This window comes from Chiloscyllium plagiosum, chromosome 27, assembly GCF_004010195.1.
Source record: "Chiloscyllium plagiosum isolate BGI_BamShark_2017 chromosome 27, ASM401019v2, whole genome shotgun sequence".
Classification (NCBI taxonomy): domain Eukaryota; kingdom Metazoa; phylum Chordata; class Chondrichthyes; order Orectolobiformes; family Hemiscylliidae; genus Chiloscyllium; species Chiloscyllium plagiosum.
The window spans coordinates 28,203,756-28,217,924 of NC_057736.1; the positions used below are offsets into that span (position 1 = coordinate 28,203,756).

The window sequence follows — 14,169 nt, forward strand, 5'->3', positions numbered from 1 at the left end:
GTGGCACTGTTGACAACCCCTTTTGTTCTTTTGCTGATGACTGAGAATAGGCTGATCGGATGGTAACTGGTCATATTGAATTTTTGTGTATTGGACATACCTGGGTAATTTTCCATATTGTCTGGTAGATGTCAATAGTCTAACTCTATGGGAACAGCCTGGCTAGGTGTGTGGCTTGTTCTGGAGCACATGTTTTCAGTACTATTGGTGCAATGCTGTCAAGGCCTAAAGCTTTTTGTAGTATCTCGTACCCCCTGCCATTTCTTGATATCACATATAGAGAATTGACCTGGTTGTTGCGTGGTATCTCTGATGCTTGGGATTTCAGAGAGAGGCGGAGGAGAATCAGTCACTTGGCACATCTGGCTGAAGATGGATATAAATAGAGTCATAGAATCCCGACAGCCCATTGAGTCTTCACCGACCCTCCACAGAGCATTCCATCCAAACCTAGTCCCTGACCCTATCCTTGTGACTCCACATTTCTGGACACTATGGTATAAATGATTCCGTGTTATGCATTGATAATCTAGGCTGCTCCATCATTGACAATACACGTGGAACTTCTTTTTTTCCTTTCAGTTGTCTCCTTGTCCAGTGCCACTCACAATTAGATGTGGCATGACTGCAAAGCTTATATCCAATCTATTGAATGTGGGATAATTTAGTCCTTTTTTTTAAACGCGTAGTTTACATAGTTTGATGTGCAAGTAGTCCTGAGTTCTGGCTTCACCAAGTTGACACCTTGGTTTTACGTATGTTTGGTGTTGCTCCTGGTAGATCCTCCTGTACTCTTCTTTGAACCAGGGATAATCTCCCATTAGATTGTATGGAGTAGGATATTATGCCAAGCTGTGAGGTTACTGTGGTTGAATACAATTCAGCTTTTGCTGATAGCGTACAGCATCTCATTGATGCCCAATTTTGAGTTATTAAATCTGTTGGAAGTCAGTACTATTCATTTCAGTAGTTGGGTACACAACACAACATTGCCAACCCTTATGTGAAGACTGGATTTTGTGTCATCATTGACTTGTATGGTTATCTTTCCTAATGATAGTGCCATAGACAGATGCATCTGTGAATGATGAGGATGATGTCAAGTGAGTTTGGCTTGTTGGCTCCCTCCTATTACCACATGGATGTAACGAATGTTCACAGTACAGAGTGTAAGCATATTGGCATGGTTAGATAGTTGGAAACTGGGAAGGCTTAATGGATCATTTTCAGGTTGGCAAGATGTAATAAGTGGTGTGCTGTAGGTGTCAGTGTTGGGACCTTGACCTGTATTCATCCATGACCTGGATGAAGGGACTAAAAGTATGATTACTAACTTTTCTAAAGACAGAAAAACAGATTGGAATTTAAATTGTGAATTGGACATAGAAGCTACAAAGGGATATGGGTAGGTTAAGTGAGTGATCAAAATCTGGCTTATGTTTCAGTTACACAGGGCAATGATGAGGGCTTATCTGGAGTTCTGAGTACATTGTTGGTCTCCTTATTTAAGGAAGGATGTAAATATGTTGGGAAAAATTTCAGAGAAGGTTTAATAGACTAATATCTGAAATAGGTAGGTTATCTTATAAGGCAAGACTAGACATGCCAGGCGTGTATCTGCTGGAGTTTAGAAAAGGTAGATGTGACTTGATTAAAACATTTAAGATCTTGAGGCATCTTGACTGGATTGATGTGAAAGGAATGTTTTGTCTTGTGGATGAATCTAGAACTAGGGGTCACTTTGAAAATATGGAGTTGCCCATTTAAAATAGAAATGAGGCTCATTTATTTTAAACTTGTGAAGCAAGTCTATGGAACTCTTCTTCAAAAGGCAGTAGAAGCACAATCTTTGAATAATTTTAAGGCGGGGCAGACAGATTCTTGGTAAGCAAGTGGCACAGGGAATGAGTGCAGGGGAAGGTGAGTATGTGGAGTTGAGGTTGCAATTAGATCCTCCATGATCATACCAAATGGCAGAAACTGTTCCTGGTTTATACATTTGTATTTTTGTATTTCAAGTATAAAATTTGTAAATACAAAAAAACTACAGCATTACTGTCATGATATATAATGTCGTCTTAACTTCTCAATGTTATTACTGTATTGCACAAACCAACTTACATGCCGTATTACATGTAGATGAGTAAATATGAATAGTTTCAGGGATGAGTGATTTCAGTTACTTGACTTGACGCTTTAGAAAAAGATTTTAAAATGCAGAAAATACACAAAAAAACTCTGTAATGTACAGTCTAACCAGGCTGCTATATAATTGAAGTAGGACTTCACTTCTCCTGTATGCACATTCTCTTGCAATGAAGTTTACCATTCAATTTGCCTTCCCAATAGCTTGCTATATCCGCATTTTAGTCTTCAGTGACTATTGATAAGGGCACCTAAGTCCTTCAGTACATCTATACATCTGATGTCTTAATATTTAAGAAATACTCTGCACATCTGTTCCTCCTGCCAAAGTGGATAACATTTTCCACATTATATTCCATTTGCCATGTTCTTGCCCATTCACCAAGCCTGCCCAAATCCTCCTGATATTGTTTTACATCTTCACAATGTACATTCTCACTTAGCTTTGTATTATCTGCAAATTTGGAGATATTATGTTTGATCCCCAGCTCTAAGTTTTCAATATATATTGTGAGAACTGGGGTTTGAAGTACTGCAGTAATTACAACCTACCCATGTGAAAATGACCTATTTATACGTACATTTTATTTTCTATATGTCAATCTTAGTGCATGTCAGTTCATTACCTTCTATCCCATGTATCTTAATTTTTCTAAGCAGCCTTCTGAAAATCTAAATATAACACCTTCATCGGCCCTCCTTTATCAATTTTGTTAGTAATGTCTTCAGAAATCTGTTTGTCAAAAATCCTGTTGACAATAGCCAATCAATTGTTATTATCTGTATCTATTTAACACATCCTTTATAACAGATTCTAGTACTTTCCCCTATTATATAAGGCTAATATGTATATAGTTCTGAATTTTGCCTTGCTCCTTTCTGAAATAGAGGTGTGACATTTGCTACATTCCAATTTGCAGGAATTATTCCAGTACCTGTAGCATTTTGGAACATAATCACCAATGTGTTAGCTCAGTAGCCACCTCATATAGAATGTCAGGTCCTAGGATTTGTCAACTTTCAGCCACATTAATTTCTCCAGTACAATAATTTGCTACAATTCCTCCATCTCCTTAGTCACTTGGATCTCTAGTTCTGAGAGGTTACTTATATCTTTCTCAAAAAACAGACACAAACTCATTTTTTTCTCTATTTTCCAACATAAGTTCTTTATCCTGCCAGTAATGGGCCCATATTTGAATATATATTTTTGAAAAAGCAGTTTTGATTATGTCACTCCATAGAGTCACTAACAAAAAAAAGTTTGTTTTAAACTACTTTAAAGTTGTATTATGTTGAAAGTGTAAATTCATGAGGAGCATACATAAGATGAACAGCAAAGGTTGTTTCTCTAAAGTGGGGGATTTCAAAAGTAGGAGGCATATTTTTAAGGTGAGAGGAGAAAGGACATGGGGCAATCTTTTTACTGAGAGTGTTTAGTAAGTGGAATGAATTGCCAAAGGAAGTGGGGGTGCAGATACAGTTACATCGTTTAAAAGACATTTGGATAAGTACAATGAATAGGAAAGGTTTGGAGGGTCAAATGCAGGTAGGTGGGACTAGTTTTGTTTGGGAACATGTTTAGTGTGCACCAGTTGGACTGAAGGTTCTGTTTCCATGCTGTTTGACTCTACAATTTTATGACTCTAGTTAGATGTACTGCCTGCAATCTTGTCCCTTATTTGTATTGTTTATTGGAGTGCTTTCTACGTAAAATGTTGACTTGACGCTTTAGAAAAAGATTTTAAAATGCAGAAAATACACAATAGAACAGGAAACAGCTGGGATTGTCTTGTAGAGATATATGTCAAAAGGATTCAGCAGGTGGGCTTTGAGAACTTAATATTGATAAATTTGGTTTACTAAAGTATTCAGTATTATTGCAGGTTTTATGTCTTTTTTTTCTATTGTCTGGAGACAGAGGTTAGGAGTAGGAATAGGCCATTTGGTCCTTGATGCCTGTTCCACCTTTCACTATCATTGTGACTTATTCTCCAATTCAGTACTTTTTCCTCATACCCTTTTAGACCTAAGAACAACATCTATCTCTCTTTCGTAAATATTCAATGTTTTGTCTTCAAGTGCTCTTTGTGGGAGAGCATTGCACAGGCTCACCAATCTCTGAAGGATGTTCTCCTCATCTTGGTCCTAAATGGCCTACCCTGTAACCTTAAACTATAACCCCTGTTTTTGGACGCCACAGTAATTGGGGACATCCTTTCTTGTGTTTATTTTGTCTACTCCTGTCAGAATAGTTTATAGGTTTCTGTGAGATTCCCCTCATTCTTCTAAACTCCAGTGTGTATAGTCCTAACCAATCGTGTCTTTTCCAGGAATCAGTTTGGTACATCTTTGTTGCACTCCCTCCTTCGGCAGAGTATCCATTTCCAGACAAGGAGACCATAACAGCACACAACACGCCAGCTATGGTCTTACTAAGATCTCAACAATCACAACAAGATATCCATGCTCCTTTACTTGAATCCTCTTGTAATGAAGGCCAATATAACATTACCTTCTTCACCACCTGTTGCACCTGCATGCTTACTTTCAGCAAGGACATCCAGGTCTTGTCATTGCTCTACCCTTCCCAGTCTATCACCTTTAAGATAATAATCCATCTTGTTTTGCTACCTAAGTGGATAATCTCAAATTTATCCACATCATATTGCATCTGCCATGCTTTTACCCACTCACTGAACTTGTTCACCTCACACTGAAACATCTCTACATCCTCCTATCCAGCTTTGTGTCACCTGCAAACTCAGGTATTATATTTAGGTCTCTCCTCTACATTATTGTAAATAGCTGGGTCTAAGCACTGATCCCTATGGTACATCACTAGTCACTGGCTGCTACTTGGAAAAAGACCCAGTTATTTAATCTCTTTACTTCCTGTCTGCCAACCACTTCTCAATCCATATCAGTACATTACCCCCAGTCAGATCCACTTTAATTTTACATGCTAATCTCTTTTGTAGGACTGTATTGAAAACCTTTAAAGCTCAAATAAACAACCTCTGCAATCTCCATTATTTCTCGCTTAATATAGAATTTTTTAAGAAACAAAATGCTACTTGGAATGAATTAAGAATTTAATATAAATTGTAAATTGGTAGGTGCCTATATATTAAAGACATCAAAGGATATGAGGAAAGTGTAGGAAAATGGCATGAATTAGGAGATCATCCATGATCCCATTGAATGGCAGAGCAGGCTCAAGGGGCTGACTAGCCTATTGCTGCATCTATTTCCGATCAGTAAAGTGATGTTCTTCATTCTTCATGTCCACAGAAGACTGCTCTCAAAATGGAGATCTCCTCTCACCAAGCCCGACTGCTTCAACAGTTAAATGAACAGCGCAAACAAGAAATGTTTTGTGATTGCAGCATCATTGTGGAGGGAAGAGTCTTCAAGGGTCATCGTAATGTTTTATTTGCCAGCTGTGGCTACTTTCGGATGCTTCTCTTACATAATGCACAGGATGTGGGACAGCCTACGGTAGCGACTTTTGATGTCTTTTCTGCTGATGCATTTACACTTATTTTAGACTTCATATATTCTGGGAGGCTGTCCCTCACAAGCCAAAATGTCATTGATGTGATGTCAGCTGCCAGCTACTTGCAGATGACTGACGTGATCAGTGCCTGCAAAAGCTTCATCAAATCATCTCTGGACATCAGTGAGAAAGAGAGATATTTCAACCATTCCAGTAATGGTGAAAATAAGTGTGGGGATGTGTCATCTTTGTATACCAGCAGCCGAGGTCTGGAGACTAACTCTGTTCACGTTCAAAAAAGTACCGATCCAGGGTCTGTTGTTGGACACTCCTGGAGAAACTTCAACTTTCATCAACAAGTTGCAAACCTCCAGCATTCTCCAAGAGACCATCTGCCAAACTCTTTAGTGAATAATCGAGCACACCAGGAAGTACCTGAACTTCCTGTTTTCAAAGTTAGTAATCTGTGTGGTTCTGGTGTGACTGCCAGAACATCTGAAAATATAAACACTGTTTCTCAAGCTGAGGAAAAAAGAACACCAGATTCCGAATTGAGTGCCCCTCATGTGAGTTATCAGTTCAGGCATGAGCCTGATGTTTTGCCCAGGGACTGGCCATTGCCACGACGAAACGGTGACTCAGTAAGGCAACCTTCACGAGGTAGAGGTCGAAAAGCTGAAGATTGGTATCCTCCAATGCCTACAATTTTGGAAGTTGTGGGGGACTGGAGTGGAGAAGGTGCAGGTAAAGTGTTTTATATCCTGTGTGTCAGAATGGGATGGAGGGCACATTTCTAGTGCGTTTTGGTGTCTGGCTCCCTTTGTTTTCTGTAAAACATCTTTATCTAGTTTCACCCCTATCTAAAGACAGGATAGCCCACATATATGAGATCAGATCTGTAAATTTGCTGTATGTTAGTATTTCAATTAGAATCCTGTAATTTGAAAGGTTGTTGCCAATTTAATTGATTCGTAATTACAAATTTCAGAAACACAGGAGGGAAAAAGGTTGTCCCTTCCTGTGTGAATTGAAGAAGTGTAAAAGATTGTGATGAGAATACAACTGTAAATGTAGCTCCCTTAGATGTTTTCTTATTTAAGGAATTCCAACAATTCAAATGCCGTGGACATGCGATTTTAATATAACTTATATTTACATTCATCTGGTTACATTGCATATGTAGAACGTTGTCAATATTTTGATTTCAGTGTAAGAAGGTTGTACTGAAAAAGTGCATTTTTTCCAAGGAGACTGCAGTATGTTACCAAAGATGAGATTCAAGTGTCCATTCTGTACGCATACAGTAAAGAGGAAATCTGACTTGAAGCGGCATCTTCGATCACATACAGGGGAGCGACCATATCCCTGTGACTCCTGTGGGAAGAGATTCACACGGCTTGAGCATCTTCGTAGTCATGTCCTAACTGTAAGCATGAACTCCTTTTGCGCTGTGAGATTGCAAATTATTTCTCGTTCCTATGTTCATCACAGCATATGCGCATCTTGAATTCCTGTAACTTAACTGAACCATTATCTGTTGTACAGTAATGTAATCAGTAAGCTGGAATGGGGAGAAGTATGACTGATTAGTACCAGACTACGACTTGGATTAGATCAGGCATAGAATTGTGGAATACTAACGAGCTTCATCTGGAGGCTCACTGATGATGTTACCTAGTATGGTGACGAAACGCCTGAAAATGAACCTTCCAGCTCAGTCAGCAAACTTGCATCCAGGATTGTGGAATACCCGATCTTCTTTCATTTTCTCTTCGATAGGGTTTTTAAAGTAAAATTTGGTCATTTAAAACTCAACTTACATAACTGACTCATATTTTTCTCTCCTGCTATCCTGTTCAAACTGCACTTTTACTTTGGACTATCGATAAAAAATATACTAGTTAGTTTTACTCATTCATTTGCATATGCTTTGCTAAAATTCAGGTCCTTGGCTCACGGTCTGATGCTTTATCCTGAACTATTTTCTTGGCAGTTTTTGCCAGTGATCGTTCAGAATTCTCTTCCACTCTTGGGGCAAGGTGAAAAGGCAAGCCCAAAATCTACCTCAGCTGGAAAACAAATCAATCTGCGCTGTCATTATTTAAATTACAGACTAGCCATCTAGCTAACAGGCCATCTATATATGTACAAGAAAAGATTATTTTAAAGTTTAATAGATTACAGATGATTTATGATTTAAGAACTTCTAAAACTGAAAGAACTCTGCTTTCATTCAACCTTGAACAATTTCAAATGTCTGGCTCTAAATACTATATGTGGTCAATCTATTCCCATTAACAGTGGTGGAACTTATCTTGCTGATTTTGAAACAAACAAATTGTTGCTTTACTGATGAGTGCTTGATATAGTCAGTGTTTATTTACATTGCAATATTGGGCATATATCAGTTGACCCCACTTCCCAAAACATTACAATTAACGTAATGGAGCAGAAGTTAATGTGTATAATGAACTCATAAAAACATACGAATGTGCCACTTGATCCACTGCTTGTGCTGGCTGTCTTGCAGTGCTCTCAAAATAGCCTAGCTTCTTTGCTTTTTTCTCCAAAGCTCAAGTTTTGTTCCTTCAAGTATTTATCCAGATCTCTTGGAATTATTATTCTCCTTCCAATCACAATATTCACTGCCTTTAAAAAAAAAAATTCTCAGGTTGTCCATTATTTCTTTTGCCAATTACTTTAAATCTGTCTTCCAATTTACAACCATTTTGCTACTAGATAAAGTCTCTATCAATCCACGACATTATCTATGGCTTTCATTTTCCTAATTTTATATTTTGTTTGAACATTCCTAGATCCACAAATCCGGAAAGCTGGTTATCTGCAAGGTCTGCAGGAAGCCATTCACCGGCATTGCAGCTAAAATTGTGCAACATGATGGCAAGTGCTATGGACTGTGCAATAATTGTGCATGTCTGATGAACTCCGGTCACGATGATGAGCCTATTGACCTGGAAGCACAGCCAGACCAGGATCTGGAATTTCAGGAAAGTGACAAAGAATCTGGCTGGATGTCCACAGAGCCAGATGGAGAGACTGAGATCCTGAGCTCAGGGGGCGAGGGTTCAGGAAACAACGAAGTTCATGCAGTACAAGAAATCCTGGATGATGCAGATGAAAAGGTCCAAATTTATGAGAAAATTAAGAATAGTGACTGAATAAACAAATATACAGATTTTTCTTTAACAGAAAGTAAACATATAATAGTTATTGAGGTTCCTGAGCCAGATTCCAACAATATCTACATTTCTTTGCCTAACAGAGGGTTAAAGGCCGCAGATATATATTTGTTTCTCATTCCTGTTAAATGGGGTGAGGGGTGAATTCTTCAACAAAATATCTAACTATTGTTTTAAAAATTAAATTGTTTTAATGTTACGTGAAGAGTGGTAAAAGGAAGTGAATCTTCCGGATGTGATTAGAATAGATCTTCCTCTGGATTTCTTTTGTGCTCAAAAGTAAAAATAAAATACAGCTATCAGAGAGCCAATTCTCATGGCAAACTGTCCTATCTAATGTTGTACATAGGTATGAGAGGTTCAACAGCAACATTTTGTACTCAAAAGTGGTCCTGGAATTGTATTTTTATTCATGGGAAATGTGATGTCGCTGACAAGGCCACCATTTACTGTTCTTGTGTTATGTTCAAAGCAAGTGTGAACAAATACAAAACCTATGTCTTGGCTTGTTTTAGAAAAGTAAGCATTTGTGGAAATGGAAAGGTACATGTTACCGTCACTTTAATTCCAGTGAGTGTAGTGGTGCTGCTGGCAGCCCCAATTATTTATCCATTGAACTCTTGATCTAATTACTTTTTCAGACTTCAGATAGAAACTCTCAATGGCAGGAATTAGAACAAACCTCATTTAATGATGTTGCCAAATCAATTTTTTTTCAACATACTTCCTCTAAAGGTTCACTTTGTTTGAAATCATACAATTTACTTTTTGGTCATGTGAAATGTAGAGAATAAATATCCCATGTCATTATCTACTTTGCTTCTTAGTTTGTTAAAGCAAATGTTGCTCATTCTCTTCAGTTTTAGTTAGAACATCTTTGTCACTCTCATGTTATGATGTATTGGGGTATACAAAATATCCTTGGTGTTTGGACTCCTTGGACTTCAGAAATATAGAATCACATGCAGAACAATAACTTGTGTTTAATACAGCATCTATAATAAGGTAAAACTATTTGCCTTAGTAAACGGTAACTCATCGTACAGAGACTGTCATTATTATCCTTCATTACTTTTCATGGCCTGGTGTTATTAGATCTGAATGTAAAATATTGCTGGAAATGGTCTCTCTGGTTATATGCCTAAGCTTTAAATTAAAGTGTCCATTCAGGTGACTCTCTGAGCACCACTATACAAAAAAAAGGGAAGGTACATGTTACTCACTGGTCCACAGGTAGGTATTTTGGGATATATAGGAGAAAGTGAGAACTGCAGATGCTGAAGATCAGAGTCGAGAGTGTGGTGCTGGAAAAGCACAGCAGGTCAGGCAGCATCCGAGGAGCAGGAGCCCTGATTCCTGATGAAAGGCTAATGCTTGAAATGTTGACTCTCCTGCTCCTTGGATGCTGCCTGACCTGCTGTGCTTTTCCAGCACCACACTCTTGATAATGGGCACCACACTCTTGATAATGGGATATATGTTTTCTATTTTGTTGCAAAGAAGACTCAATTTACATAAATGGTTTAGGGAAAAGATAAGGAATTTGATTTTAAGTGATCACGAATTAAAATTTTGTGGTTCAAGCCTTAACATAAGGCTGATCCAGAACAGTTATGTGCTATTGCAAGGAATGGAATTTTTTAAAATGTACATGTTTGCTTGGATTTTATCTTACAGGAGTTGAAGGATTGCTCAAATATGATATGGTTCATTACTTTTGGATGATTGTGTATTTTGAAATATTCAAAATTAAACTTAATGTTTTGTTGTGGGACTAATTATTTAAGTTAGGTATGGATCGAATGAGTGTTCTGAATAGCCAAACACATTTCGTTTTAATAGCTGAGACTTGTAATGTATTATGTTAGCTTTAGAACAACAGTGTTATTAAATCATGTCCAAGTTGTAAGTCCAAATAATTTTCTTTGTACTTTGGAGGCCAGAAAAATGTCTGTTTATTCAACAGAGTGTAAATAACTGACAAAATAAATTGAACATTTTTTTCATAAATTTTGTCAGTCATATGAACTAATTTTGGTGTTCTGATTATTACATTTTCAGTTCAGCACAAATGACAATTGTGGATCAATTAACTGCATTACAATTGTCACATATTTGAGATCACCACTATATAGTCTCATAGCTCCTAAGTTTAATTTTTAAATTTTCTTTTCACTCATTCATGAGATGTGGGTATTGCTGGCCGGACGAGCACTTATTGCACATCCGTAACTACTCTAAGGCAATTTAGGTGTCAGCCATATTGCTGTAGTTCACATAGACCAGACCAGGTAAGGATGTATGATTTCCTTTCCTAAAGGGCATTAGTGAACTAGGTGAATTTTAATTCCAGATCTATAGTGAATTCAAACTTCACTATCTGCCATTGTGGGATTTCAACTGACATCCTCAGGACATTAGCCTGGAGATCTGGATTACTCGGCCAGTGTCTTTACAACGACATCATCCATGCTAGTATATTACCCCCAGTCTCAAGCACTTTAAATTTAATTTGCTAATCTCCCATATGGGGAATATCAATGGCCATCTGAAATTCAAATCTCACTAAAACAATTGGTTCTCTGTCAAGGGCTTTGCTTGTAGTACCCTCAAAACCTCTTAACTGGTTTGTCAAACACAATTTTTTCTTCATAAATCCATGTTGGTTCAGTCCTATCATAAATATTACATAAATATCTAACAATCACACTCTTTAATAGTTTCTCTAGTTTTGCCACTACTGACTTGCAGCTAAAAGGTCGGTAGTTTCCTCTCCTTCCTTTCTTAAACAATGGTGATACATTTGGAACCTTCCAGTTTGCCAGTACTTTGTAGACTTAATAGAATTATGAAAGATGAATAATACATTTTCTATATCTGTTGCCATATCTTAACACTAGGGTGAAAGTTATTGGATCCTGAGGACTTGTCAAATTTCAGTCCCATAATTTTGTCAATGCAACTTTTTCACTCATTATTTTTCAGTTTCATATTCTCATTGGAACTTGTATCTTTATTATTTCAGGGTGACATTGTCTCTTCTGGCTTCATATTGAGGATACTTTGCATTGTTTGATGTAGTGCTATCACTGTGCTAACTGGTATTGAGGCCACATAGATCGCTAATTTGAGGCATTGATGGGTCATTGGCAGTAGCAAAATTATACTCAATACAATCTGCAACCTTATAACTTGTTAAATGCCAATCTTATCATTACCACCAAGACAGAGAATTAACTCTGGCTCAATTAAAAGTGCAGGAGGATATGCCAGGAGCAGTACCAAGCAGATCTAAAAAATTGTCAACCTGGAAAAGCTACAAAACAGGACAACTTGTGTATTGAAAAGCATAAGCAGGGCTAAAGAATTCCACAGCCAGCAGTCCTTCAATATCTAGTAATGAATGACAGTGAACAATTAAACAATTTACTGGACAGTGAGACTCCACAAATATTGCCATCCTCTATTATGGGGGAGCCCAGCATATCAATAAAAGGGTTAAGGCTCATACATTTGCTAAAATCTTCAGCCAAACATGTCAAGTGGATGATTCATCTTGGCCTCCTTGAGAGGTTCTCAGTATCACAAATACCGGTCTTCAGTCAATTTAATCCACTCTGAATGATATCAAGAAAAAGCTGGGGCAGTAAATACTGTAAGGTCTTTGGGCCCTGTCAGTATTTTAGCAGTACTAAAGTTAACAAATCCAATCCAGTGAATTACAACCACACCAGTCTCTTTTTGATTATCAATAAAGTGATGACGTGGTCATCAACAGTGCTATCAAGCAACACTTGCTTAGTGATAATCTGGTCACTAATGTGCAGTTTGATTTTACCAGCAACACGCAACCCCTGACCTCATTACAGTCTCAGTTCAAACATGGACAAAACAGCTGAATTCCAAAGGCGAGGTAGGGGTGACTGTCCTTGACATCAAGGCTATATTTGACTATGTGTGGCATAAAGGGGTTCTAACAAAATTGAGTCAAGAGGTGCACTATTTGGAGTCATACCTGATTAAAAAGGAAGATGGTGTGGTTGTTGGAGATCACTCATCTCACCTTCAGAACATCTCTGTAAGAGTTCCACAGGATGGTGTTCTAGGCCCAACCATCTCCAGCTGCTTAATCAATCACCATCCCTCCACCGTATGGTCAAAAGTGAGCATGTTTGCAGATGATTGCCCAATGTTCAACAGATTTTGACCAATATTCAGCACCACTCGCAAGACTCAATTCCTGAAGCAGTCCATGTTCATAAGACTTGGACAATATCCATGTTTTGGCTAATAAGTAACATTCATGCCAAGTGCAACCCAAGGCCACCTTAAATCCCACCTCTTATCACCATCCTGCTCTCAAACCACTTTCTAAGTGATCAGTACTTGAGGCTAGTCTGTCTCTGGCATTCTGCTTCTGAAGTGAAAAGGCGAACCGAAAATGTCTTGTTAGTCACCTCTACTGTTTTTAATGGCCATTTTTAAATAACTATTTATTTAAATTATCGATTTAGTGCTTTGCAAATGCTTTTCTTTTGCCGAAATTCGCGTTAGTTTTTTATCTTTCCAAAACGTGTTCACCACAATCCCCAACCCCCGACGGAAAAATGGAAAGTGGTCATCCACGTGAAAACTTGGTTTTGCCCTCTTGATAGTGTGTTGGTGACATTTATTTGAGTGTGCAGAGACATCGGTTAGATTAAGTAGGCGTAATTTAAATGCAAATATTCCTAGCTTCCTAGTATATCCGCGAAAAAAATCCTAATTCAAAATACATATTGATATAATATTCGATTCCCCACATTCATAACGTTTTCGAAGTTCTTCATGTTGTACTGTACCTGGCTCCGGATTTCTGAATCACCTCTGCCCACTGATCTGGATCGAAGAACTCTGCGGTAAATGCTGGGGCGAACTTACTGTATTTGAACCCCTCTGGGTAGTTCTCGTTCATAAAGTTCACATACTCGGGCTGGTGCACACCTTCCCCAGAACTACTGGAAAGGGGAAGGATTTGGAGAAGGAGGGAGTATATGAGGGTATCTATTTTGGGGCTTATGAAGCATGCAACACAGTTAGGTTGAATAAAGCGCGGCGTCGCCGAGAAATGATATCTTGGGTGAAAATGATACTTCGAAAGATGTCTTCACTCACCGACGAAGACGTTTCATCTTTAAGGCTAATTTCTGTCCGATGATCATAATTCGTTGCAAACATTCAATGACGCTAAGCATCGCTAACAAAGAGTGGGGGTGCTTTATAGTTATACTGGTGGCCTGGAAATAGACAAGAGGAACTTACTTACAAAACCTTAATGTTTATTGC

The 14,169-nt window shown here is 38.1% G+C and overlaps 2 protein-coding genes across 15 annotated transcripts in view; one reads left to right on the top strand and one right to left on the bottom strand.

The window, feature by feature from the left end:
- Positions 1 to 10,156, top strand: part of LOC122563698 (zinc finger and BTB domain-containing protein 8A-like) — a 25,987-nt gene extending 15,831 nt beyond the window's left edge. For all 13 annotated transcript variants that reach the window (XM_043717789.1, XM_043717791.1, XM_043717792.1 and 10 more), the window contains exons 2-4: positions 5,440 to 6,388; positions 6,892 to 7,070; positions 8,461 to 10,156. In XM_043717789.1, coding sequence (XP_043573724.1) covers positions 5,440 to 6,388; positions 6,892 to 7,070; positions 8,461 to 8,823 — 1,491 coding nt within the window. In that variant the 3' untranslated portion in view covers positions 8,824 to 10,156. The remainder of the gene's footprint in view (positions 1 to 5,439; positions 6,389 to 6,891; positions 7,071 to 8,460) is intronic.
- The window catches only part of LOC122563702 (tissue alpha-L-fucosidase-like), a 24,658-nt gene extending 10,575 nt beyond the window's left edge, over positions 1 to 14,083 (bottom strand). Inside the window, exons 1-2 of one of the 2 annotated variants that reach the window (XM_043717810.1) lie at positions 13,999 to 14,083; positions 13,686 to 13,841 (exon numbers count right to left, since the gene is read on the bottom strand). In XM_043717810.1, coding sequence (XP_043573745.1) covers positions 13,686 to 13,841; positions 13,999 to 14,078 — 236 coding nt within the window. In that variant the 5' untranslated portion in view covers positions 14,079 to 14,083. Of the gene's footprint in view, positions 1 to 6,936; positions 7,019 to 13,685; positions 13,842 to 13,998 lie in introns of those variants that run through there. The other variant, XR_006315696.1, reaches the window with a different exon arrangement.
- Positions 14,084 to 14,169: the final 86 nt, after the last annotated feature.